Source organism: Penicillium maclennaniae (genome assembly GCF_028827695.1).
Source record: "Penicillium maclennaniae strain IBT 15551 chromosome Unknown utg000005l:1.0-2652337.0:1.0-2654196.0, whole genome shotgun sequence".
In the NCBI taxonomy this organism is placed as follows: domain Eukaryota; kingdom Fungi; phylum Ascomycota; class Eurotiomycetes; order Eurotiales; family Aspergillaceae; genus Penicillium; species Penicillium maclennaniae.
In genome coordinates this window covers 1,281,695-1,302,960 of record NW_026623217.1, presented here as the reverse complement: position 1 = coordinate 1,302,960, position 21,266 = coordinate 1,281,695, and the positions used below count along the sequence as shown (strand labels likewise).

Below are 21,266 nucleotides of genomic sequence, written 5' to 3'. Positions count from 1 at the left end.
CGAGGTTGGAGCACCAAAGCCCAAGAAACTGACAAAGAATCAAACTCATAGTATCATCATTTGTCTACATGTGAAACGTCCAAAAGGGGTCCATTCTAGCAAGAATAAGTACAAACATTAATTGAGGATTGTTCCATCCCGATCTCCAACCTAACAAAAGTTGACCGCAATCAACCAGCAGGATTGGCACAAGTGAAAGGCGTCAGATTAGACGACGCGAAATCGGAATGCATCGCAATCACAGACGCCCAGATACCCAAGCCAGCACAGGACAGAGCAGCGAGGGAGTAGATGACATCGAAGGTGTTCCAAACGAACTTCTTCTTGTAGCCGCGGATCCAGCGCTTGATACCGCTGTCGATGCGCTCGGCTTGGCCGGTTTGCGGGTTGAAGCACTCCTCGGGAAGCATGGCGTCCTTCTGCACGTTGTAGCCGACCAAAAGCATGGGTGGGAAGGTATAGGAGAATTGCAAGATGCAGGCGGCGCCGACGAAGGATGTGAGATTGGTGATTTGAGGGATGGCGGCGGCGACGATCCAGGCGAGGACCCAGTAAAGCGGGACTGTGGTTGTTAGTATATTGTGGGATTTTTTTTTTGGGAGAAGAGGGTTGAATGGCTTACCGAGACCGACCCAGAGCCACTTGCCGATGCGGCTGTCTAGAGGGGGGAAATGGAAGACGTCACGCAGGACGGAGGAGTAGAAGACCTTGATACCAATGTTGCCGTAGAGCAGGGCAGCAATGACACCGGTGATGAAGGAGATGGCGTTTCCGAGAGTCTGGAAACGGTAGGCCGAGTCGGGGATACCCTGGTAGGCCGGGTTGAAGGTGAACTGGCCCTGGGCGCTATAGACGACCATGCCCATGATCAGATAGCAGGAGTAGATGAAGATCTCGGCGCAGATGAATCCCTTCCAGAAATCGTAGGGACGGCGCATCTCGGCCATGAGCTCGTTGAACAGGGTCGCACCACCGTAGGCGAAGACAGCGTTCATCATCGCATTGACCTTGTCATTTAGGGTAGAGCTGGAGGGCCAGTTGGCGCTGGTCATGACTGGACCCTTGACGATTGATGGGTAACTGGCGTGCACGGCGGCATAGTTCGGAGGGTATTGGTGAACCACGACCATGGTCATGATGATGACGATGACGTTCAACCAAATAGCAATGTTGGAAAGGAAGGACAGACGCTGCAGAGTACGAATCTGACCGAGAAGAAAGCCGATGATCATGAAGATGACCTCGGCAACAATGAAACAGAGGAATCCCTTGCCATTGTGGCCCTGAGCCATCTGCGCCAAACCCTGTCCGTTACTGGTGATCAACAGAGACACATTCAAGAAGAACTGGAAACTCTGAAGGACGTTGACGAAAATACGGGCATAGCTGCCAAAAACGCGGAAGGCCATGTCGCCGTAATTGCGCATGGGGAAGCGGGTAGAGTCCAGGCCGACGAAGATTTTCCAAAGCTGCACACCCGAATAAGCCGCCATGAGACCAAAGACCGTGTACAAAGCGAAACCGGGTCCATAGCCCATGCGACTGATGGCCCAGGGAACGTTGGTGGGGCCCAGAATATCCGTGGTAATCAGATAGAAGATTGATCCCCAGGTAGCCGTCCGACCTGCCCGCTGAGCCTGTTCCCATTCGGTCTCGGTGATTCCGTAGCTGTCAGTTGCTTCGGTCTTCAGGGGCACATCCGCAGGGTTGCTTTGAATCTTCTTCTCATCGGTAATCTCGTCATTGGCGTTCTCTGAGAGCGCTGGTGGCGAGACGTCTTGTGATTCAATGGGGTTCTTCTTCTTGCCCATGAGCATGCTAGCCCATGCTGCGAGGCCCTTATCATCTGTGCGAATGGTTCTCTCGTACTCACGAGACCGATTGGCCCAGAAGACGTAGTTCTCGAAAGTAATGCTGGGATCCAAGTAGATGGAGTCCTTCCCAGCCAAGATGGGAGCGGGGATACTGTGGTGTCCATCGTGTCCATCGTAGTTCGGAGGAGTGTCCCCCATGGCCTTGGAAGTGTGAAAAGTGTGATGCTCTTCCTCGGTGCCGATAATATCAGCTTCATGACCGACGCGAGGATCGGCGATGCCGCCAAGGTTGGCGGCCGAGACGATGCCTGCCATGCTTGCGGTTACTAAAATAGAGAGCGCAAATGCAGGCTACTTTTAGGTATAATCAGACCAGGACGGAGACAACGTGAGGCAACGAGGGAGAAAAAAGAGAATGGGAAGGAGGAAGGCGATTGCGCCAACGGTCACTATTTGAACGACTCCATAGTGCGGAGAGACCCCGAGAAAAACCCTACGGTAATCTCCAGCCTCCTACGATTGGATCAAGTGGAGCAGTTATCAATTGCCTCAGGGCTGGGGGCGTATGGACTCCTCCAGTGTGTGCCTCGGACGTTATCAGAAAACCGCCCCAATGAAAAAAAAATGCAACGCTCCCCATGTCTCGCCACAGGGACCATGGCTAAGGCACACGCGACTTCGTGGCGTGGGATGACCACTGGATCCACCAGGTCGTGATATCCTTGGTATTCGCTCGGCAAAAGCTTGTATCTCCGCATTCACGCTGAGACGGGAATGGCGACAGGCCAATCAGTGGCAATCGCAGACCGGGGTTCGGATGGCGCGGAACAAGATATTCCCACTTTTTTCTTCGGTCGACAGCAGGCCAGGACTCGGGCACCGGAGAGCCAACGGGACTCCGGGACTTTTTTGTTCTCTCGTGTTTCTTTCGCGTGGTAGAAATGGGGCCTGCCCGGTAACGGGTCGGAAATCCACGGCTTGCTCTCCAACCGCCTTCCATAGGGCATCATCCCGATCACAGTCCCTACTGTATCTCGGCTGCGTCGGATTCGGCCGTCAGTGCATAGGGTGGAGCCACTGTGAGACACTCGCGCTTCGCTCCTGGGTTTCCGAAGAGGAGGTCCGTATCCCCGTCATTCGAAGCAGCCATCCATTCGCAGCCTTAGTCCAACTGTTCTTTGGGTAGACCCGGTCAGCACGGACCCGGTTACATCGGTGCATCAATGTGTCATGATAAATCTGGGGAAGATGTTTTGGACCCCGTTCGATGCCTCGTGGGATCCTCAATCCAAACATACCGGATCATGCTCCCAGGTGAGGCTGAAATAGACGGTCGCGCGATCGGCTAGTCCGCCACTTAACGGCACTAGGCGTGACTTGGCGCCATTTTGGCTGGACACTTAGGTCCGTTACCGTCGCTATCCCCTTTTCGGATCTGCACATCCCGCGACTCCGCTGACAAAGCCTGCTCAAATTCAGAGAAGAAAGAATTTTACTTCTCATCGCGTTGAAATTGACTAATCAGTGTCGTTCGGGTCCGGATCCAAAACAGTATCTAGAGCCGATCCATTGTTGAACTCAAGGCTTGGCTTGTTCCGTGGTCAGTCCTTGAAATTTGTTCTTGACCCAGTCTTCTGGGTGGCGGCTTACCCACACTCCGTGGGGAAGCTTTCTAGGCACTAGTGGAACCTCTCGGGACTTGATTGAGAAAGCAAATACCCACAGCACTGGACGCAGTGAGAGCATCCGACCCGGATATCTTGCTCATGCTGTTCAAGAGGGATTGACCTAATGGAACTTGGAAGAACTCAAAAGAGAATCGTGTGATAATAAGTGACGAGGTGGCGATGATATGGATGGCAATTGGGTAGGCCATAAAATGATTCTCTATCTCTTAACGCCTCAGAATTCTAGGACTGCTTAGTCAAATGCAAGAATGCCGCTATCCGCTTGTACATCTCGACCGGATTAGAGTACATAGGAAAGTGACCACTTTGTGGGATCTCTGCCAATTCCACGCCCTCCTTCTGCAGGCGTGGTAGATACGACAGGTCACGGCATTCCTCGCCAAACATGAACATCTTGGGAAAAGGAAGGCTCAAGAATATTCCAAGCAGATCTTCATGATCGGACAGCTGCACCATAGACTCAAAGATAGGGCGTACCGCGCCCGCGCGAACCCGCAAACGCAGTGCAGATGCATACAGGGGATTGGAGTAAGATCTCGCCTTGCGAGTCCGGTCGATGAATTCATCAAAGAACTTTTCGGGATCATCTAAAGGGAAAGTGAAGATCTGCCGGCTGAGGAAGCAGTCTTCCGGCGCGAGATTGCCTTTGATGTCTACGAAGCTGAGGACCCGGTCTGGGTTGCGTTGGGCGAGAAGAAGCGCTGTCAGACCCCCCCATAGAGTGGCCCATGATATGGAATTTTTTGATGTTGAAGTGCTCCAGAAAGGCCTCTGCGGTGGCGACAAGGAACGGAATATCCGTGGCGGAAAGGTTGTCAGTTGTGGAATGACCACAACCTGGGGCATCGTAGGCTATGAAGCCATTCTCTTGCATTGCTGGATGAAGGACCAGATCTGCCAGATCTTCCTTACAGGAACCGAATCCATGTAGGAAGACAATTGGTGGCGCTGAGATCAATCTGTGAATTGTTGAAAGATTGAGGTTGATGCCCGGGACTTGAATCGGGACCGTCTCGTGGCTAAGATGCATGCCTGAAGAGTGTGGTAGCGACCGAAACAATAATCACCGTATGAAGGCAATGAAATTTAAAATGTGCCTAAATTAATGGAGGAAGTTGTCTGAATATTAATGTTCTGACATCGAAGAACGCCTGGGTGGCTCGGCGAAGTGCCTGTTTGCCGCTCGCCTCTCTCTGAGCCATGGCGCTACGAGATGGAAATGATTTATCTTGAGTCATTTGCCATTCAGCCGATAAGAGGAAAGCCACACGATTGTAATTTTGGGGTCTTTAAGAAGCAAAAAAGGCATTCAACTATTGAACTTGGTTGAGATATGATGCGCATACAGTGCTGTTGCACAGCAAAGGTTACCAAGGCATCATCATGTCACGTCCTGTCAATTTCTTTCAGGTAATTTTGCGTTCCCCCTGTATCAGAATATCTGTTGAGAATGACCACTTCATCTCGCTGTCTATTTCCTTTCGTTATTTTGAAATTTTGCAGAGATCTAATATTTCCAAGTCGTGCTTCCGAGAACTCATCCAATCTCCTTTCGATACGACTGTGGCGATAATTAAATCCACCGAAATTTCAACCTAGCTCTTCAGAGGCTACTTCCCAATTTAAGCTGAAGAAGCGATTTCAATATCCGTTCATATGTAACCTCGATGCACCCGGATGTCCGTCAATCAAGCCCACGCACGCATGCCGGGACGCCACATCAAAGACAAAGCCGCCCAGTAATATCACACAAACTTATCCTCCAAGAAGAATCTGAGTGGGATCTCAAACCTTTGGCAAACCGATAATAAAAGAAGAAAGCAAGTCAGGGAAGGGCTGGGCTGGACAAGACAGGCCCTGAGACAGTGAGAAGCTAGGTAAAGATTGGGAAGAGTAAAACAATGTCTCAATTTGAGTAATGATTCTAATTTCTTCGTCATCTAATAATATAGATCTCATGATTCGGAAAGGTATCTTGAAATTGAACGACATGTCATGGAACGGTCGTATCCCCATATCCTAGTTCTTTTGTGTTAGGGATGGCCAGGGTGGGCGGCCACAACATGGATGGGTCGCTTGGCATTGGGGGTGCATTAACGCTGAACGGTATACCTCCATTTAAGGGAGGTCCGGTGCTCAGATCTCCAGGAAGTTGGGACCAAAACAGGGCTGCGTCATCAATGAGATGGGTGGAATTGGTATCGTACTCAGAGTCGATATCCTTAATTGGGATCTTTGTCAATGTGCTGGGAGACTGTGTCCATAGCAGGGAGACTTCCGGTACATTAGCGGGTAAGGAAATAGTTCGGCAAGACTTTTCTCCTTCTCCAAATGTCCAAGCTGAATCTGTGGAACGATGGGGTGAGAGTGTTGTGATGTCATGGCCCGGAGGATGAGATATATGTCCGGGTACTGAAGCACCGGTCGAGGCGGGTATCAACCTTCTTCCACGGATATTCAGAGACGGAGGTAGCTTGTGCCTTTCTTCAGACCTCTCTACGGGGCCCAGAGCAAGCTTGTTATGGTCTGCCAGCATCTTGACGACCGCGGGGTCTATTGGCTGAGCTTGGCGTAAGACAAAAGTGCCTGGTTGACAAATAGCGCGAAGTCTATTGACTTCAAGCAGCAAGTCATCACGCTCACTCATTAGCTCCTGGACTGCAAGCACTGCCTGGATAATTCTGGACTGCTGAGCTTTGTGTTGAGCGATACTAGCGTCCACAATGATATGCTTGGAGGGCCGCTGTTCTGTCTTCAGCATAGGCAGCAAAGTTGTCAGCTTCTGGAAGATATTAGCAAAAATCAATTCTTCAAGGTCCATTGCTGCATGACCAACGTTTAGACGCTCGCTAAAAGCTTCGCGGCGTGACTTCTCAAACTCTCGGTGAACGGCTCGGTCCTCTGCCGTCCAATTGCGGATACGTTTTTTTTTGGGTTTCTGAGGGCCCAAAGCGCCCATCATAGGCTCCATGCTCACAATAAATGTCGTTTCGGCTCACAATGTGCAGGGGCATGGAATAGAAGAATACGGGAGATTCTATGGTGGGATCCGGGGTAAAGTGGGGGAAATGCGGAGTAGCTTTGGATTCGCTTCCGAGGCCACATAGGTCTCCACATGCATCTTTGATCATGATCGTGTGTCACCCCAAAGTGATAGAGATAGGACCTCGTCAACTGTAATCTGATGATTATCTGCTCTATATCAATCGTCATGCCTGAGTCGTATCTCTGTGCAAATGCTGATGTGGTCGATGTTCGTCGGGCAACTCGAAAGACACGGATGGATTGGGAATCGGTTCACGTGAGCATAGGGTGAGGAAAGTAGGATTACACCGGTCTACTTATTGAACAGAGCTCTAATAGAAGCTATGTATGAGCGGGCAACTCCCAGCGAAGGCTGGAGAAGTAGGCGGAGACAGGCGGCCGACTTATCTGTCGACGCGGGGATCAGTCCACGATAAGAAACACGGGCATCATCTGCGTTAGGTATTGATATCGATGCAGCAAGAACGTAGCTATATAACAAAGATATACTACCAAGTCACCCACTAGTGGTCAGCTTCTTGGACTTGCTATTTCACTTCAGATCTTGACAGTCTTCAAGCTTGACTAACCTTTCTCTTTGAATGGGTACCATTCCCGCTCGACAAGCCGTGGCTTTTCCGTGTCAGGCAAGGTAAAGAAATAACCGTCAACAATACTCATGGGAAGCAAGTCATTGAACTCTGGGGATTAAATCCCAATGCACCCCATGATTTCCTGTCCTTGGGCATACTTGAACGATCCGTGTGAAGACGATCCTTCGTGGAAGTGATATACTACTAGTACGCGTAGATACATAGTTCTGACTGTGACCGAGAATACTCCTCAAGGTGTCCATGATCTGACCGGATCAGCATATGATGCTGAACGGTACCGCTTGCAAGGCTGTCATGGCGTTAGGCTAACTGCGCCGACAATATGCACAAGGTGAGCAAGTTAGGAAATGGAAATCAAGCAACACACACTAATCGTCTGACAGATGTCTTTGAACTAACCTTCCCTGGCTTTCAAATATCAAATGACTGGGTTCTAGATCCGCTCAACATCCTCATGGACGTTGCAATCGATCACCGAAGTGGTCCAGAGATTCGAGCCCCAACCAGTGAAAAAGGCCAGTATGTTGATTTACAGCAGCAACGGCCCGATCATTATATGAGTGCTAGACCGCAATTTATGACGGCAACGAATGCCAAGATGCCGACAGACTGCGGGTTTCAACCGTGAGGTCAGGGATTACCCCATTGGCGGGGGGTATGGCCATGATAAGAGCAGCCACTGGTCTGTATCATTCACAAATTAAGATTATTCTTGTGCCTTGTCCCCTCGACGCGAACGATAACGCTTGTTGGGTAACCACGTTCCCCATCTTCACATACAACAAAGTTCGGGCCATCTAAACAGCAAAACCAAGGTCTATAAGTCAGTCTAGCTGTCCGTGGTAGGATTCGACATAGAATAAACGCCCGGGTCCTCCCAAATGACTCGATCCGAGGTTTGTGAAGACGGTGAGGAGTACGATATCATTGTGTCATTGTTGTTGGTGGTGGCCCGGTCGGCCTTCTTCTCGGCTACCAATTGAAGCGATTTGGAGTCTCTGTCTGTGTGTTGGAGCAACATGAGAAAGAAGAACAGGATGCCTATGGACGTGCGATTACTTTATTTCCAAGAACCTTGGAGCAACTGGATCAGCTTGACCTCATTGAGCCGATGCTGCAGTTGGGCTTTGCGTGTCGAACAAGTGTCACCTACAAAGACGGAGAACGAATGGCAGTTTGAGTAGTTCATCCTCACGCAATGGCATACCAACTGCAAACAGCATTCCTGAAAGAGTTTGGAGCTTTATGGAAAATATCCAAGATACGACTTATGACTTCGTGCTTGTTCTTCGCCAGATGTACACTGAGCAGATACTTCGTGATAAGCTCGAGTCAGTCGGAGCAGATTACTTCCCAGGCTATGAGTGTGTGGATTTTCAGTGCGACGAGAATAAGTCGTCTGCAAACCAACCGGTAGTTGCTACCTTCAAGGAAAGCGAGACCGGAAGAACAATCACATTGAAAAGGTACCCGGTCATTCAACAACCCATCGAAACAGGCAATTGTCACTCACTATGAAACAGCAAATACCTTATTGGCGTGGATGGTGGTTGAAGTTTTGTTCGTCGACATGCAGGCATTCCTTTCGAAGGTGACAGCTCAGATGATCAGTGGGTGCGCATGTACGGACTTGTCGAAACCGATATACCTCTCAATTGATCCTATGGGTATGTCATATTGATGGATCATCGGTCCAAGTGTGCTTGTGTGGCTTAACTTCCTCCCAGAGCGATCGAGAGCAAAACACATGGAAACGTGCTGTGGGCTCCTTTGGACCATGCAGCCACCCGCATAGGCTATGCATATACTTCGGATATTGCAGCGAAGTACCCAGGAGGTATCACTCAGGATATTACAATGCAAGAGGCAGTGGAGTCAACGAAACCGTTCAATGTGAAATTTAAGGAGGTACATTGGTGGACATTGTGAGTGGATGTTCCAGGAATCCTCACATTTCTTATTCTGTCTGATCCGATATCACAGGTACCAAATTGGTCAACGGATCGCAAAGGACTTTTTAAAAGGAAGAATTTTCCTGTGTGGTGATGCAGCCCATACGCATAGCAGTGGAGCAGCACAGGGACTGAACACCGGGATTCACGATGCGGTCAACTTGGGCTGGAAGCTTGCCCCGCACTTACGAGGAATTGTCCAGGAGAATATCCTTGACACATATGACTTGGAACGGAAGAATTCGGTGCAACAGCTGATCGACTTCGATAGAGATATCTCCATCTTAATGTCCCGTAAATGGCCGTCTTGGTACGAAGGAGATACGGACGCAGATCTGTACATCGTCCTCGGAGAGATCTTCGAGCGAGCTGCATCTTTCAATACTGGACTGGGGATCTCCTACCCCATCAATGATATCAATCAATTCTCTCCTGATGGAACGGCTGTAGCTCCAGGGAGTCGGCCACCAGATGTGGAGCTGACCACGCCAGGAACGAAGCAGACGGTGAAACTTCAACGGGTTACTCGCAACTTGGCCAAGTTCTGGGTCATTGTGTTTGCTGGCAATCCTGATTTGACCCACGCCTCTCTCGTGGAGCTTGCCAGGTTTTTGGGAACATTTGAGAAGTTCAATTCCAGGGAAGCAATTGGCTGGCTTACTGTTTGTGGCTGGTAACTCCCCGTATGAGACACGAGGGATGAAACCATTTGGGGACACTTTCTTCGACCCTGCCGAATCTGCGTATGAGACATTCGCGTTTAGACCTGACGAAGGTGGAAATGTCAGTCTTCGACCGGATGGTCTACTTGCAGCCGCGGGCCCTCTTTTGGGAGAGTGGCTAAAGGGGTATTTCGAGGGAGTTATAAAGTGATACTGGACCAGATATATTGAGCATCAAGCCCTGACAGAATGTTTTCTGGACACAGTAGCTTTCAAAATCAGTCAAACCTCCACACTCATGCGACTTCATTCCCTGAAAATAAATCCGAAATACGCGGACCCATTCACTTCACCGCTTTATAATTTCGGCAACATCGTAATAGTAATGGCCTTACTTTAATAGAATCAGTGACAGCAAAAGTATCGACACCCCGTCTAGCCCCACCAACTACACCGCCTTGAAAATACGTTCACCGCCTACAGAAACACGCTAGATCTAAAAGTCCCGACGATAGTATATAATCCGCACCGACAATATCGGTTCAGCGTGATGAACATCGCGCGTTTTCTACAGGGACGTAATTTTCCCTGGAGAAGTCCTTACATTTTCCTCAAGTACATGTCTACCCCGGCCGACAAGAGTCCGATGGACCAGCCCACTTACATTTCCCCCATTGATGCGGAGCCACTTCATCGCTACCGACAGACGGTTATCACCCAGTCTTCTTAGGAGAAATGCCTTAAAGCTGGAAGGTATAAGGTGTTCATAAATTAGGATGGGGTGGTTACTCGACAGTCTGGGCGGCAAGAGATCAAAGGTCATACATGCAATGGTGACGCACGGTAATCCCAGCTAATCGAAATTTACCCTTGTAGGACAGAGACATACGTCGCTGTGAAGATTTCTATTGCAGAAAAGGAATATAACAGGGAGAACACGAGAGCTCCAGACTATGAAGGAACTGGCATCTTATCACGCGAGTCTGACGCATGTGGTGCAGTTGCTCGATGATTTCGAACTAATGGGTCTGAATGGAGTTCATAAATGCCTCGTTTATAAACTTCTGGGACCAAATATTCCGGACGTAACTGATGCACACTTCTCCGGTGAGAGACTCCCCGGAAGGCTTGCCAAAATCATCGCCAAGCAAAGTCTTGCCGGGCTTCATGATTTGCATCAAGGAAATATAGGACCTGGAGGTACTGACATCCATTCACTTTGGGGAAAATTCGGAAGATCTCACCTGAAATAGATTTGCACACTCGCAATTTGGCCTTCACCATACCTTGCTTGGACAAGGTATCCGAGGAGGCTTTTTTTGAGATATTGGGAAAGCCTGAAATAGGTCGTGTCAAAAGGCACGATGAGAAAGGCCTTGAGCTCGGCGTGCCGGAATATATGGTGAAGCCTACCTCATATCGAACCCGCCTTTGGAACTCGGCTCAGTCGATCAAAATAATCGATTTCAGAGAATCATTTGAATGTCCTGCTGTTCCTCACTCGCTACACACACCTTTGCCTGCTCGAGCACCCGAAGTTATATTTCAGGATAAAATTGATCACCATGTTGACTTGTGAAGTATGGGCTGCATGGTGCGCGAAATGATTCAAGTCTTCACGCTAAACATGAGTGGACTGATAACCATGACAGCTTTTTGAACTTTTCACGGGCCAGCCACCTTTTGACACCTTCTAAATAACACCCCCAATTCTCATCGGTCAAATGCAAGAGATGGCAAGTGACGATCTACCTAAAAGATGGCAAAAGATATGGAATACGATGAATAAAGGGGACGAAGTGACCACGGAAAGCCCCGGACCCAACTTGCAAGAATGGCTGGAAGAAGTGTATTTTAATGGACGCCAGATCCCTGATTTCACAAGAGAGGAAATAGTGAGGCTTGGAAAATTCATTGGAAAATTGTTGTGTTTTGAACCTTCGGCAAGAGCATCAGCGAGACAGATCCTAGATGACCCTTGGTTCAATAAGCAGGCTAGGCTGTTAGTGTTTGTGAGGATCTCGTCCCCAGCTGAGACCTAACAGCTTGGTGAGACCTGTTCAATCTTCAACCCTGCATGCCGGAAGATGGCCTCTAGCGGTCTCTTCTTTTGTACCCACTTCATTAATACACCATTCAAGGAAGGCATCAAATCCTCTCTCGGGGTCTTTTCCGTGATATTTCCAGTTACGCCAAATGAATCCCTTGAGTTCAGCAAAAAACATTCGATTAGGTTCAGGTCTGGTGAGTACGGTGGCAAATAGATCAGCTTCACACCTGAAATGAGATCGCAAGAGGTTGGAGGTATAACTGATTTCGAAAATTACTGTAAGCATCCATATGTGATTCTTTATCTCCTAATTCTTCATTGGAGCTTGTTCCAGACCCCTCCTCTCAGTGATTTTCAGTCACAGCCGCCATTTAGAGCTATTATGGATCAGAAATTTGATCTACAGCCACTGAGGCATGATGTCGAGATACAACCTGTGGGGTATACTAGCACCAATTTCTATGTTTGAGAACTGGGACTCGCATTTCTGAAGGACCAAGCATCCGCTTCAAATTCGCTCTATCTTCACCAGCCAGACTTTTGCTTTTTACGGGTGGATATACAAAAAAAAAATAAACGAAAGAAAGGAAGAAAAAAAACCTATCATGCAAATAGGGCTCAGGCAGAATCATGTTTGTAGCGACTCGACTCACGTTCGAAATAACAAAGGTTAAAGAAAAGACGCTGACACACGGAAATGCTATGGTGTGGATGGGTCAAAAACAATGATGGCACGGTGGACACAAAAGTAAGTCGCCAAGTGTAGCAGCCAAGAAGGGCTCGACCCTGTCAGAGCAAACTCGGTGCGTCATATGACACGGCTTTTCACACATTGCTTCCTGGGCCACCGCGTAGGGCTGAACACGAGCACTGCGCGACATATACGCACGATCATCAAATTGAGAATTTTCCGGGCATAACACGCGATAGTTGGATAGCCGGACCGAGGATCCCTCTACTACAAACCCTAAGCTAGAAAGTGTGCGCAGAAACGGCATTGAAGAACGGGAAAATTAGGCTACCATTCTGTGGAAATATAGCAAGAAAATGCCGTGAACCAAAACCCAAGTCACATTAGCGTGCCAAGTCTTCGGGAGGCCCGCAAAGAAAAACAACGACGATCGAAGCGGAGTCTGGACGTCTCCGATTTGGTGGCGAATGAACTTTTCGCGGAAAAGCCCCTAAGCCTTGACCGCCCCGTCTATAATAATAATATCACACAGTCCGGTTTTTATACCCACCCCCCCTTATAACACAGCCCATTCCTCCAACCAAATGCTTGTTCTCTAGCATGCACTCGTGCTGAGCTATAATACGGGCTCTTTACCTGAGTCGTTGCTGCGTGTTGCCGAATCCTACAAGGCCTCAGACCATCTCAGACTCGTCGATCCCGGCTTTTTCTCCTGATTCGCCCCGGAAACTCCTGCTTCCCACCCCCAGTTCTTCCGGGTCTTGGTGCTATAGCAAGCTGTCCTCTGGGCCCTCTTACTAGCTGCAAGCTTATCACGGTCTACACGGCCTTTCCCGAAACTCTCAAACCGGACGGGCTCTCACCGCAACGATAACAAATACGCCTGTTATTTGGCGCGATTGAAGGTTTCGACCAGTCCTTACCTCGGACCAAAGCCCGTGCCTGCCGCTGTCTCTTTTTTCACGTTTCTTCTGTCAGGGGTTTCCCTTTTTCTGGACCTTCACCGAGCTTCTGGGAAAGCCGAAGGATTCCAACCCAATCTCCCTCTCAAGCTCGATTTCCAACTCATTGACCTTGCCATCTGTCAACATGGACGTCGATTTATAGCTTCGCTTCGTCCCTTGGGATATTTCTGTTCTTCAGCGTTGTTTCCATTACCCCCTTCAGCTTTTCCGATACTTTCTCCGGCTCGCGGTCTTACCAGACGTGATTTGGACTCGCGTGTCTCTTGCGAATAATTATATCGCCACAGCCAACTATGGCCCCCAACCTTTTCATCTGTTTGCGGACCGTCTGCTGCCCGGTCTACTGGTTCCAGCGTGGTGGTCGCGGCAAAAGCGAAGTCAACCGAGAGCAGCACTGGGAAAGCCCCATCCCGGGAACGTACAAGTTCCTCCCAGGCCGCGGATGGCATCTCGTCCGCCGCGACGGTTCCGACAAGGATGAAAAGTCCCCTGCTGCTCTTGTGTACTGCCGCATCCTTCACCGATACATGTTCGAGTCTGAACTCGAAGAGCGCTGCCGCTTGTTTTCGGCTCCGCTGCACAAGGGCGCCCAGCCCGAGCAGCTGCGCTTCTTTCTTCTCGACGACGGCCTCCACTGGGTCGCCGGCTGGGATGCCAAAGGCCGATTTATCCCCGGTCCTTACCCCAAGTGGTACCTAGATGATGATGGCCATACTATACGCCGCGGCTCCTCGCCTCCTACCAGTGCCGCCGTTTCCCGATGCAGCAGTATCATCGCGGGCAAACATGATTAATGGACAGGTGCCATGCACCACATTTAATAAGGCCAATCCATACATCTTGTTGCAGGCGAACGTCCAACACGCACTGTGATCTCTTGCGCGCTTTGAAAGCGTTTAGCGTGTTTTATCTTTTTGGGCTGTCAAAAGTTATACCTGGGATTCTCATAATGACTAGATATGTTTCGGGTTCTCATGGTGTTTTTTTTCTTGGTATAGTCATAGAATTAGACTAGACTTCTTCTCAGGCACTTGGTGATCAGCGACGGGCGCTCGGTCACATGTGTCGGATTCCCTCACTTGGGTGACAATTTGGACAATTTCAGAGAATAGGATTCCTCTTCAGAAATTAAAACTGTTCGTACGATCTTGATTGCAACATGACTGATCTAAATCTTTAAACAATTGAGGTCTGCCTAGTACAGGATATGGATCCAAGTATGAACAGCGTGAGATGGTGTTGTCACGTGAGACTATACGGTCCTTGGGTCGCCGCTCTCGCGGTTCTGAACAATTCAAATCCTGGTGACATGCAATGCTGCTTTGCTGCTCAATGGTATGGTGCTGATTGATGCTTTCTCGGCAAGAAGATCAAACAAATGACTGTTCACTGGCGTTCTCAGCTCAAACTCAGAAAAATATAGAAGCCCTTTCTAACCTCTCTATTCTTTCCTTCTCTTCCCTCCCAAGCTCCTTTCATTCTGTTGTCCTCTTCCTGGCAATCTAACGATGGAAACCACCAACATCTCTTCTGGGGATGCTGGCCGCCCTCGTCGCCCGCTGAAGCTGGTCTTTGGCAAGGAGAGGAGGACCGAGGTGGCCTCGTCTGAGCCCACCTCTGAGGCCCAAGGCGTCATCACTGCGGTAAGTCAGGACTACATAGTATTGCTGGGATTTTTTTATCCTTTGAAACCTATTTTTCTAATATTTTTCAGGCAACTCGGATCAGCCGGACTGGTCGAGTCCTCAAAGCCCCGACTGCTTTTATCCCGGCCCCCGCCGCTGCTGGCAGCGGTGGAAAACGCCGACGCGGTGGTAAGAAAGCCACCAGCATCAATTGTGCGGAGTGCGGACGGGGACATAGTCCCAGTAACAACCCAATCGTCCTCTGCGATGGGTGCGAGTCTGCGTGGCACAAGCATTGCCACAACCCGCAAATTCCAAATGGCGCCATCCAGAACCTAGACACCGAATGGAAGTGCAATCATTGCGAGCCTTCTCAACGCAGTGGCATCAAGGCTAAGTTCGTGAAAGGCAAGCTCGTCAAGATGAAGCTGGCCAAGGATCCAAAGCCTGCCCACAAAGCTGAGCCCAATTCAACAACATCAGCCCGGATCGAAGTTGCTGGCAACGACTTTACGGATACCGAAAAGCGCGCCTGGCTTTCGGGCTTGTCTCATTCTCTGCTCGTAGAAATGCTCGTCGACATTTCTAGCAAGAACCCATCTTTGCCAATCTTCCCTGCCAACATGAAGGAGTTGCCCCTCTGCAAGTTTGCCGTTCCTTCGGCCAGGCCATTAAGTGCCCAATCTGCACCACCCTCTGAGAAGCGCACACATGACGGGGCTACAGCTATCGACAGCCGCCTTTCACGCACTCGTTCGAACTCAGCTGTGCCTGTTGCCACTCTTGACTCGATGTCATCGCCCAACCAACAATGGTCATCCAGCGATACCGCCGACGAGAGCTTCCTCCCAACGAACATGAGCGGCGGGCAATTCACACAAGATCCCGAGCATTCTACCACGCCTGCTCTGTCTTCCGACGCCCCGAGTCCGTACGAGGCGGAGCTCTTGACCGACAGCGAGGGGGGCGACATCCCATTCGATGATCACCGCGTCTACCCCAAGCCGGGTAACGGCTTTGCTCTTTTGTCGGATCCGGCAGATCTCGACATTCTCAGTGAGGATCCTGAAACGAAAACCTTCAGTCATGCTCTACATGTGTCAGTCGCAAGGAGAGTCACCGGGAACTAGGATACTTGCAAGGAAAGAAAACTTCGTTCTCTAATGTTCTTTCTGGTGTTTTCTCGCCTGACTTGCTTGCTTTAATCTCACATGTCCTTTATGTCTTCTTGCCTATCTCTTTGGGTCCTTTTTCTCTGTCTCTTTTGGCACCTTCTTACCTGTTCTTTCTACCCTCTATTCCCAAGACATGATTTACTACGATCAAAAGACACAATCAGAATGTGTTGAAATTCATTGTGTGTAGAGTCACTGTGTGTCCAGATATCAGACATCCAGAAGACATCAGAAGACATGATATTAGAGTCGACCCCGTATCTTATCAGCCCCACGCTGACGCGCTTGCATGTGCCCCGAACATCTCCAAACCGAGCACCAGCATTCCGCTCCAAGATCTAGCTCTACGCCAAAATTGAGGACCCCCTAAATCGATCATGCACTGAACGCACAACTCACCCAATCTAGCGCATGCGGGAATGACATCCGAGCACCCTACGCGCTCCAAAAATAGCCCGATCACTCCACGCATCACAACCACCAAACCTCCACCACGCACAGCTTCATGACATACACCTATTCAGGCTCCAGTATGTCTACGCCCCTAAAAATAACAACGAAGAGCACCCTGCCCCCTCCAGTCAACAAACCATGGACGCAACATTTAACCCTCGATACTCTCCTCCGCGTCGTGCACCACACACTCCTAAACCCATTCCTCGCCTGGATCCTAGTTCTCTGCCTCCGCGCCCAAGTAACTCCCACCGCCTCTCCAGCCTGGATCGTGAGCGTCAGCTACGCGATCGCGTTGAGTGTGCTCTTTGTCGCGCGAGTGGTGAATCATCGTGTCGCGCATGGGATTCCGCGGACGGTTGATTCGGCGCGGGAGGTGGTGCTCATTACTGGAGGCGCGAGTGGGCTGGGATTATCGATTGCACAGATGTATGGGATGAAAGGAGCTAGTGTGGCGGTTCTTGATATCAAGAACTTGGAGGAGAAGGAAGTGACTGAGATGATTGGGGAAGGGGTGGGTTACTGGAAGTGCGATGTTGGCGAGAGGGGAACGTTGGAGAGAATCAAGAAGGAAATTGAAGTTAAGGTATGTTTTGACTGCCTTATTGAGCGCATTACATGATCTACGTGGGCGGTGTGGTTGTTTGGATTTTGATGCAGAGATATTGGTCGGAATGTTTTAATTTTTGTTTCTCGCTAATGCATGCATGCTACAGCTCGGTACTCCGACTATCATTGTCAATTGCGCGGCGGCGAGGATTCATGGCGGAACATTGCTGGACTTGCCCGCTGATGCTTTTGAGAAGACTGTGCGCACCAATCTACTCGCTGCTTTTCATCTCTATCAGGTTTTCATGCCGGGTGTTGTTGAAGCGGAGAATGGAGGTACGATCGTCACAGTCAGCTCAGTGCTGGGCCAATTGTCTCCGGCAGGACTGTCCGATTATTCCGCTAGCAAGGCTGGATTGAGTGCGTTGCACAGAACAATCGAGGCCGAGTTCCGCGGAACTGATCAGATCAAGACGTTGCTCGTGGAGGTTGGACAAATGGCTACGCCGCTATTTGACTGGGTCCGTACGCCGAGCAATTTCTTTGCGCCTGTTCTCGAGCCAGTTGAGGTTGCTCGTGAGATCGTTGCCGCGGTCGATAGTGGCCAGGGTGGCGTGCTCAGGCTGCCGTCATTCGCAAAGCTCGTCAATCTTTATGCTGTGTTGCCTGGTGCTGTGCAGCGCTTGGCGCGATTCGTGAGTGGAATCGACCGTGCTGTGTCTTCTGGTCTTCTTCAACGTGACGCTCCCGACAGTGAGATTCCTAACAGCAATCGTCGAATCCTCAGGAGCGCAAAGAAACGGACTGATTGAAGAACTTCTATTACATAGGCTTGGCTCGATAGATCACTTTTGCAAGTTCATCTTCCTTGTATATAATTTTGTTTCTTGTACACATTTCATCCAAAACGCCGAGTCGCAATGCAGTATTCCAAATTTTGGGGGGGTATCGTTGAGGTCTGTCGACAGACTTATTGCTCGCGAGACAGAATCATCTTCTCGCGCTCGTTCTGTCTCGACTTCAAGTTATCCTTCTTGGTGTGCTTGCGCACGTTCTCCTCACGCCTCTTGATGGCACCAAGCTCCTCACGCTTAATCTCGCCAGCCTTCTTAATAGGCTTGGGCAGGTGACGCTGGCGCTTGATGCGACGAATCTCGGGCATATGTGCGTAACGCTTGATGAGGGCCTGGTCGTACTCCAGCTTAGTGCGCTGGCGGGCACTCTTGATTCCGCTGCGGTCCGAAGCCTTGGCACGCCACAGACGGACGTTACCGTCGTCGGAGCCAGAAAGAACGTACTTGTTATCCGGAGTGAACTTTGCAGAGAAGACACGCTGCATGCGCTGGGTGTGGTATATGTCGCGAGAGTGACCGCGGGCTCTGTCCCAAAGACGAATAGTGCGGTCGTAAGACGCGGTGACAAGTTCTTGTCCAGTCAGACTAAAGTCGATGTCCATGACGGCCGCAACGTGGTCCTTGAGAATGTTCAAGGCCCGATCCGTTTTTCTCATATCGAAAATATAGGCGTTATGGTCCTCGTTAGCCACGGCGAAGTTGAAAGCTTCCATGGGGTTCCAAGCAAGAGCGTTAGATGCCAACTTCAAGGTCATCTTATGCACCGGCGAAGAAGTGCGCAGGTCGTACAGAATAACGGAGCGATCAATGGCGGTTGAGCCAAGAATGGAAGTCTCGGTCTGGTTGAAGGCAACGGAAGTAATGGTATCGACACTGGTCGGCCAGTGCAGAGTCTGCGAGGGAGAGGAAGAAGGTCGCGAGAGGTCATAGATAGAGATGACCGAAGAGGAGGCAGCGAATGATGGAGATGTGCGGTGGTGTGTCACACCCGTAAAGGCACTTGAGCCTAGATAACTCGCCATCGGTGGCGCCTCGGGAGAAGTGTTGTAAGGGTCCCACAGTTTGACTGTCTTATCACTTGCGCAAGTGAGCAGCTTTCGCTCAGGTGTCCAGCATACTCCCTTGATCATATTCTCATGCGCCTGTGTTTGCCAAATCTCCTCGCGAGTCGTCAAATCCCAAACCTTCACCACGCCGTCGCCGCTACCACTCGCAAAGCGCTCGAGCGACCCAGGGTCTTTCGCCATACTGTAGACACCATCAATATGACCGTCGCCCATTTGACCGATGAAGGGAGCAGCAAACATGCGCTCCATCTTGATCGCATTCAGAGCTCGTGTATATTCACGAGCCCGCTCAAAAGGATGCTGAGACGGGTCGAGATTCCGCTGCTGGCGGACGACCGAAGTCCCTGGGGCCTGCTGCGACGCCGTCGAGCGAGAGAGAGCCTTGATTTTCTATTGTTCATTAGCGTCGCTTTCCAAAGAATGTCATATTATATCAAAACTTACCATTTTGCGTTGTTGGTCTAAACGTAAAAAAAGAAGAAAGCGGAGTGAACTTTTTTTTCTGTTGACGGGATGATTTGCTAAGCGGGCGGTGAGCGCGGCAGCTGGCAGCTTCAAGCTCCCCGACTCAGCGCTCGGTCTATCAACCTACCCTCCCATCAAACACCTTTAACGTCCTTTCATTGCCCACTTGCCTTCTTTTTCTCTTTTTGGAAGCCACATATCGCTACTCGCTTTTCACCATGGCCCCCTCCCTCCAGGTGTCGCCGCGGATACAGGAGGCCCGCGATTTGGAGAAGAAGGACCCTTCGAAGGCCGCGAGCAGTTACGAGAAGATCCTCTCCGAGGGCCCAGGATCGACAGAGGCCTCATCGCGAGACTATGAGCATGCATTGATTGGATTGGGCCAGGTGTACCGAGATGCCAAGAAGCCGCAGGAGATTGCAGACCTCATCAAGACCAGCCGAGACACGTTTTCGTCATTTGCCAAAGCGAAGACAGCCAAGCTGGGTAAGCAGTCATTCATTTGATGTTCAGTAATCTCCTTCTAACAATAGTTTACAGTTCGCCAGCTCCTGGACCTCATCAGCGAAATCCCCAACACTCTCGATCTCCAAGCCGCCGTGATCCAATCATGCATAGAATGGGCCATCGCTGAGCGCCGGTCCTTCCTCCGACAAAACCTTCAAGCGCGCTTGGTCGCTATCCACATGCAGAAGCAAGCCTACTATGACGCCCTTACTCTCATCAACTCTCTTCTCCGCGAGCTGAAGCGCCTGGACGACAAGCTTATGCTGGTGGAGGTGCAGTTGCTGGAGTCTCGTGTGTACCATGCTCTGGGCAACCAGTCCAAGGCACGCGCTGCACTGACAGCGGCTCGGACGTCTGCTGCATCCGTTTACACACCGCCCAATCTGCAGGCAGGCCTGGACATGCAGAGCGGAATGTTGCACGCGGAGGATAAGGACTTTAACACCGCCTTCTCCTACTTCATTGAGGCTCTGGAGGGATATAACTCGCTCGACGAGGGTGAGCTGGCGACTGCTGCTCTGCAGTACATGCTGCTTTGCAAGATTATGCTGAACCTTGTTGATGATGTCACTCAATTGCTGGGCTCTAAGCAGGCCCAAAAATACGCTAGCCCACGTCTGGAAGCCATGAAGTCCGTGGCTCGGGCTCACGCCAACCGTTCCTGAGAGGAGTACGAGAAGGCTCTTTCTGACTACCGATACGAGCTCGGCAGCGACAGCTTCATCCGGAATCACCTTCGCCGCCTGTACGATGCCATGCTGGAGCAGAACTTGATCAAGGTCATTGAGCCTTTCAGCCGGGTGGAGTTGGATCACATTGCCAAGATGGTCGGGCTGGATGTCCAGCAAGTGGAGCGCAAGCTTTCCCAGATGATCTTGGACAAGGTGATCATCGGTGTTTTGGACCAGGGCTCCGGTTGTCTGATCGTTTTCGATGAGACAGAACGTGATCAAGCTTATGACGCCGCTCTAGACACAATTGAGAAGCTGAGCAATGTGGTGGAGGGACTGTATACTAACCAGGCATCACTTCTGGAGTAGAGGATATGGGTTTATTGCAATGCTCTCATGTCGGCTCATAGGCAATTAATAGCGAATTTGCACGCTGTTGC

At 50.3% G+C, this 21,266-nt stretch overlaps 11 protein-coding genes across 11 annotated transcripts; 7 read left to right on the top strand and 4 right to left on the bottom strand.

Annotated features, from left to right (window-relative positions):
* Window positions 1–170: 170 nt before the first annotated feature.
* On the bottom strand, window positions 171–2,129 carry N7477_005715 (uncharacterized protein; the record flags this gene model as incomplete). The annotated part of the gene is made up of 2 exons (XM_056967378.1): window positions 171–562; window positions 623–2,129. The coding sequence occupies 2 exons, from the start codon at window positions 2,127–2,129 to the stop codon at window positions 171–173; spliced, it is 1,899 nt and encodes a 632-aa protein (XP_056822132.1).
* Window positions 2,130–3,724: 1,595 nt separating this feature from the next.
* Window positions 3,725–4,532, bottom strand: N7477_005714 (alpha/beta fold hydrolase; the record flags this gene model as incomplete). The annotated part of the gene is made up of 2 exons (XM_056967377.1): window positions 3,725–4,163; window positions 4,213–4,532. 2 exons carry the CDS (start codon window positions 4,530–4,532, stop codon window positions 3,725–3,727), a joined length of 759 nt encoding a protein of 252 aa, XP_056822131.1.
* A 963-nt stretch (window positions 4,533–5,495) lies between these two features.
* N7477_005713 (uncharacterized protein) lies at window positions 5,496–6,473 on the bottom strand (the record flags this gene model as incomplete). Its single annotated transcript, XM_056967376.1, has 1 exon — window positions 5,496–6,473. One exon carries the CDS (start codon window positions 6,471–6,473, stop codon window positions 5,496–5,498), a length of 978 nt encoding a protein of 325 aa, XP_056822130.1.
* Window positions 6,474–8,436: 1,963 nt separating this feature from the next.
* On the top strand, window positions 8,437–9,769 carry N7477_005712 (uncharacterized protein; the record flags this gene model as incomplete). Its single annotated transcript, XM_056967375.1, has 4 exons — window positions 8,437–8,553; window positions 8,639–8,754; window positions 8,868–9,065; window positions 9,124–9,769. 4 exons carry the CDS (start codon window positions 8,437–8,439, stop codon window positions 9,767–9,769), a joined length of 1,077 nt encoding a protein of 358 aa, XP_056822129.1.
* Window positions 9,770–10,530: 761 nt separating this feature from the next.
* Window positions 10,531–10,766, top strand: N7477_005711 (uncharacterized protein; the record flags this gene model as incomplete). Its single annotated transcript, XM_056967374.1, has 2 exons — window positions 10,531–10,597; window positions 10,636–10,766. 2 exons carry the CDS (start codon window positions 10,531–10,533, stop codon window positions 10,764–10,766), a joined length of 198 nt encoding a protein of 65 aa, XP_056822128.1.
* Window positions 10,767–10,776: 10 nt separating this feature from the next.
* N7477_005710 (uncharacterized protein) lies at window positions 10,777–11,333 on the top strand (the record flags this gene model as incomplete). Its single annotated transcript, XM_056967373.1, has 2 exons — window positions 10,777–10,954; window positions 11,008–11,333. The coding sequence occupies 2 exons, from the start codon at window positions 10,777–10,779 to the stop codon at window positions 11,331–11,333; spliced, it is 504 nt and encodes a 167-aa protein (XP_056822127.1).
* A 2,420-nt stretch (window positions 11,334–13,753) lies between these two features.
* On the top strand, window positions 13,754–14,254 carry N7477_005709 (uncharacterized protein; the record flags this gene model as incomplete). Its single annotated transcript, XM_056967372.1, has 1 exon — window positions 13,754–14,254. One exon carries the CDS (start codon window positions 13,754–13,756, stop codon window positions 14,252–14,254), a length of 501 nt encoding a protein of 166 aa, XP_056822126.1.
* A 714-nt stretch (window positions 14,255–14,968) lies between these two features.
* Window positions 14,969–16,215, top strand: N7477_005708 (phf1/phf2 family PHD finger domain-containing protein; the record flags this gene model as incomplete). Its single annotated transcript, XM_056967371.1, has 2 exons — window positions 14,969–15,103; window positions 15,175–16,215. The coding sequence occupies 2 exons, from the start codon at window positions 14,969–14,971 to the stop codon at window positions 16,213–16,215; spliced, it is 1,176 nt and encodes a 391-aa protein (XP_056822125.1).
* A 550-nt stretch (window positions 16,216–16,765) lies between these two features.
* N7477_005707 (Short-chain dehydrogenase/reductase family protein) lies at window positions 16,766–18,074 on the top strand (the record flags this gene model as incomplete). The annotated part of the gene is made up of 2 exons (XM_056967370.1): window positions 16,766–17,299; window positions 17,430–18,074. The coding sequence occupies 2 exons, from the start codon at window positions 16,766–16,768 to the stop codon at window positions 18,072–18,074; spliced, it is 1,179 nt and encodes a 392-aa protein (XP_056822124.1).
* A 158-nt stretch (window positions 18,075–18,232) lies between these two features.
* On the bottom strand, window positions 18,233–19,630 carry N7477_005706 (rRNA-processing protein SOF1; the record flags this gene model as incomplete). The annotated part of the gene is made up of 2 exons (XM_056967369.1): window positions 18,233–19,573; window positions 19,628–19,630. The coding sequence occupies 2 exons, from the start codon at window positions 19,628–19,630 to the stop codon at window positions 18,233–18,235; spliced, it is 1,344 nt and encodes a 447-aa protein (XP_056822123.1).
* A 236-nt stretch (window positions 19,631–19,866) lies between these two features.
* On the top strand, window positions 19,867–21,195 carry N7477_005705 (proteasome regulatory particle lid subunit RPN6; the record flags this gene model as incomplete). Its single annotated transcript, XM_056967368.1, has 3 exons — window positions 19,867–20,134; window positions 20,189–20,770; window positions 20,822–21,195. The coding sequence occupies 3 exons, from the start codon at window positions 19,867–19,869 to the stop codon at window positions 21,193–21,195; spliced, it is 1,224 nt and encodes a 407-aa protein (XP_056822122.1).
* Between the last annotated feature and the right edge of the window lie 71 nt (window positions 21,196–21,266).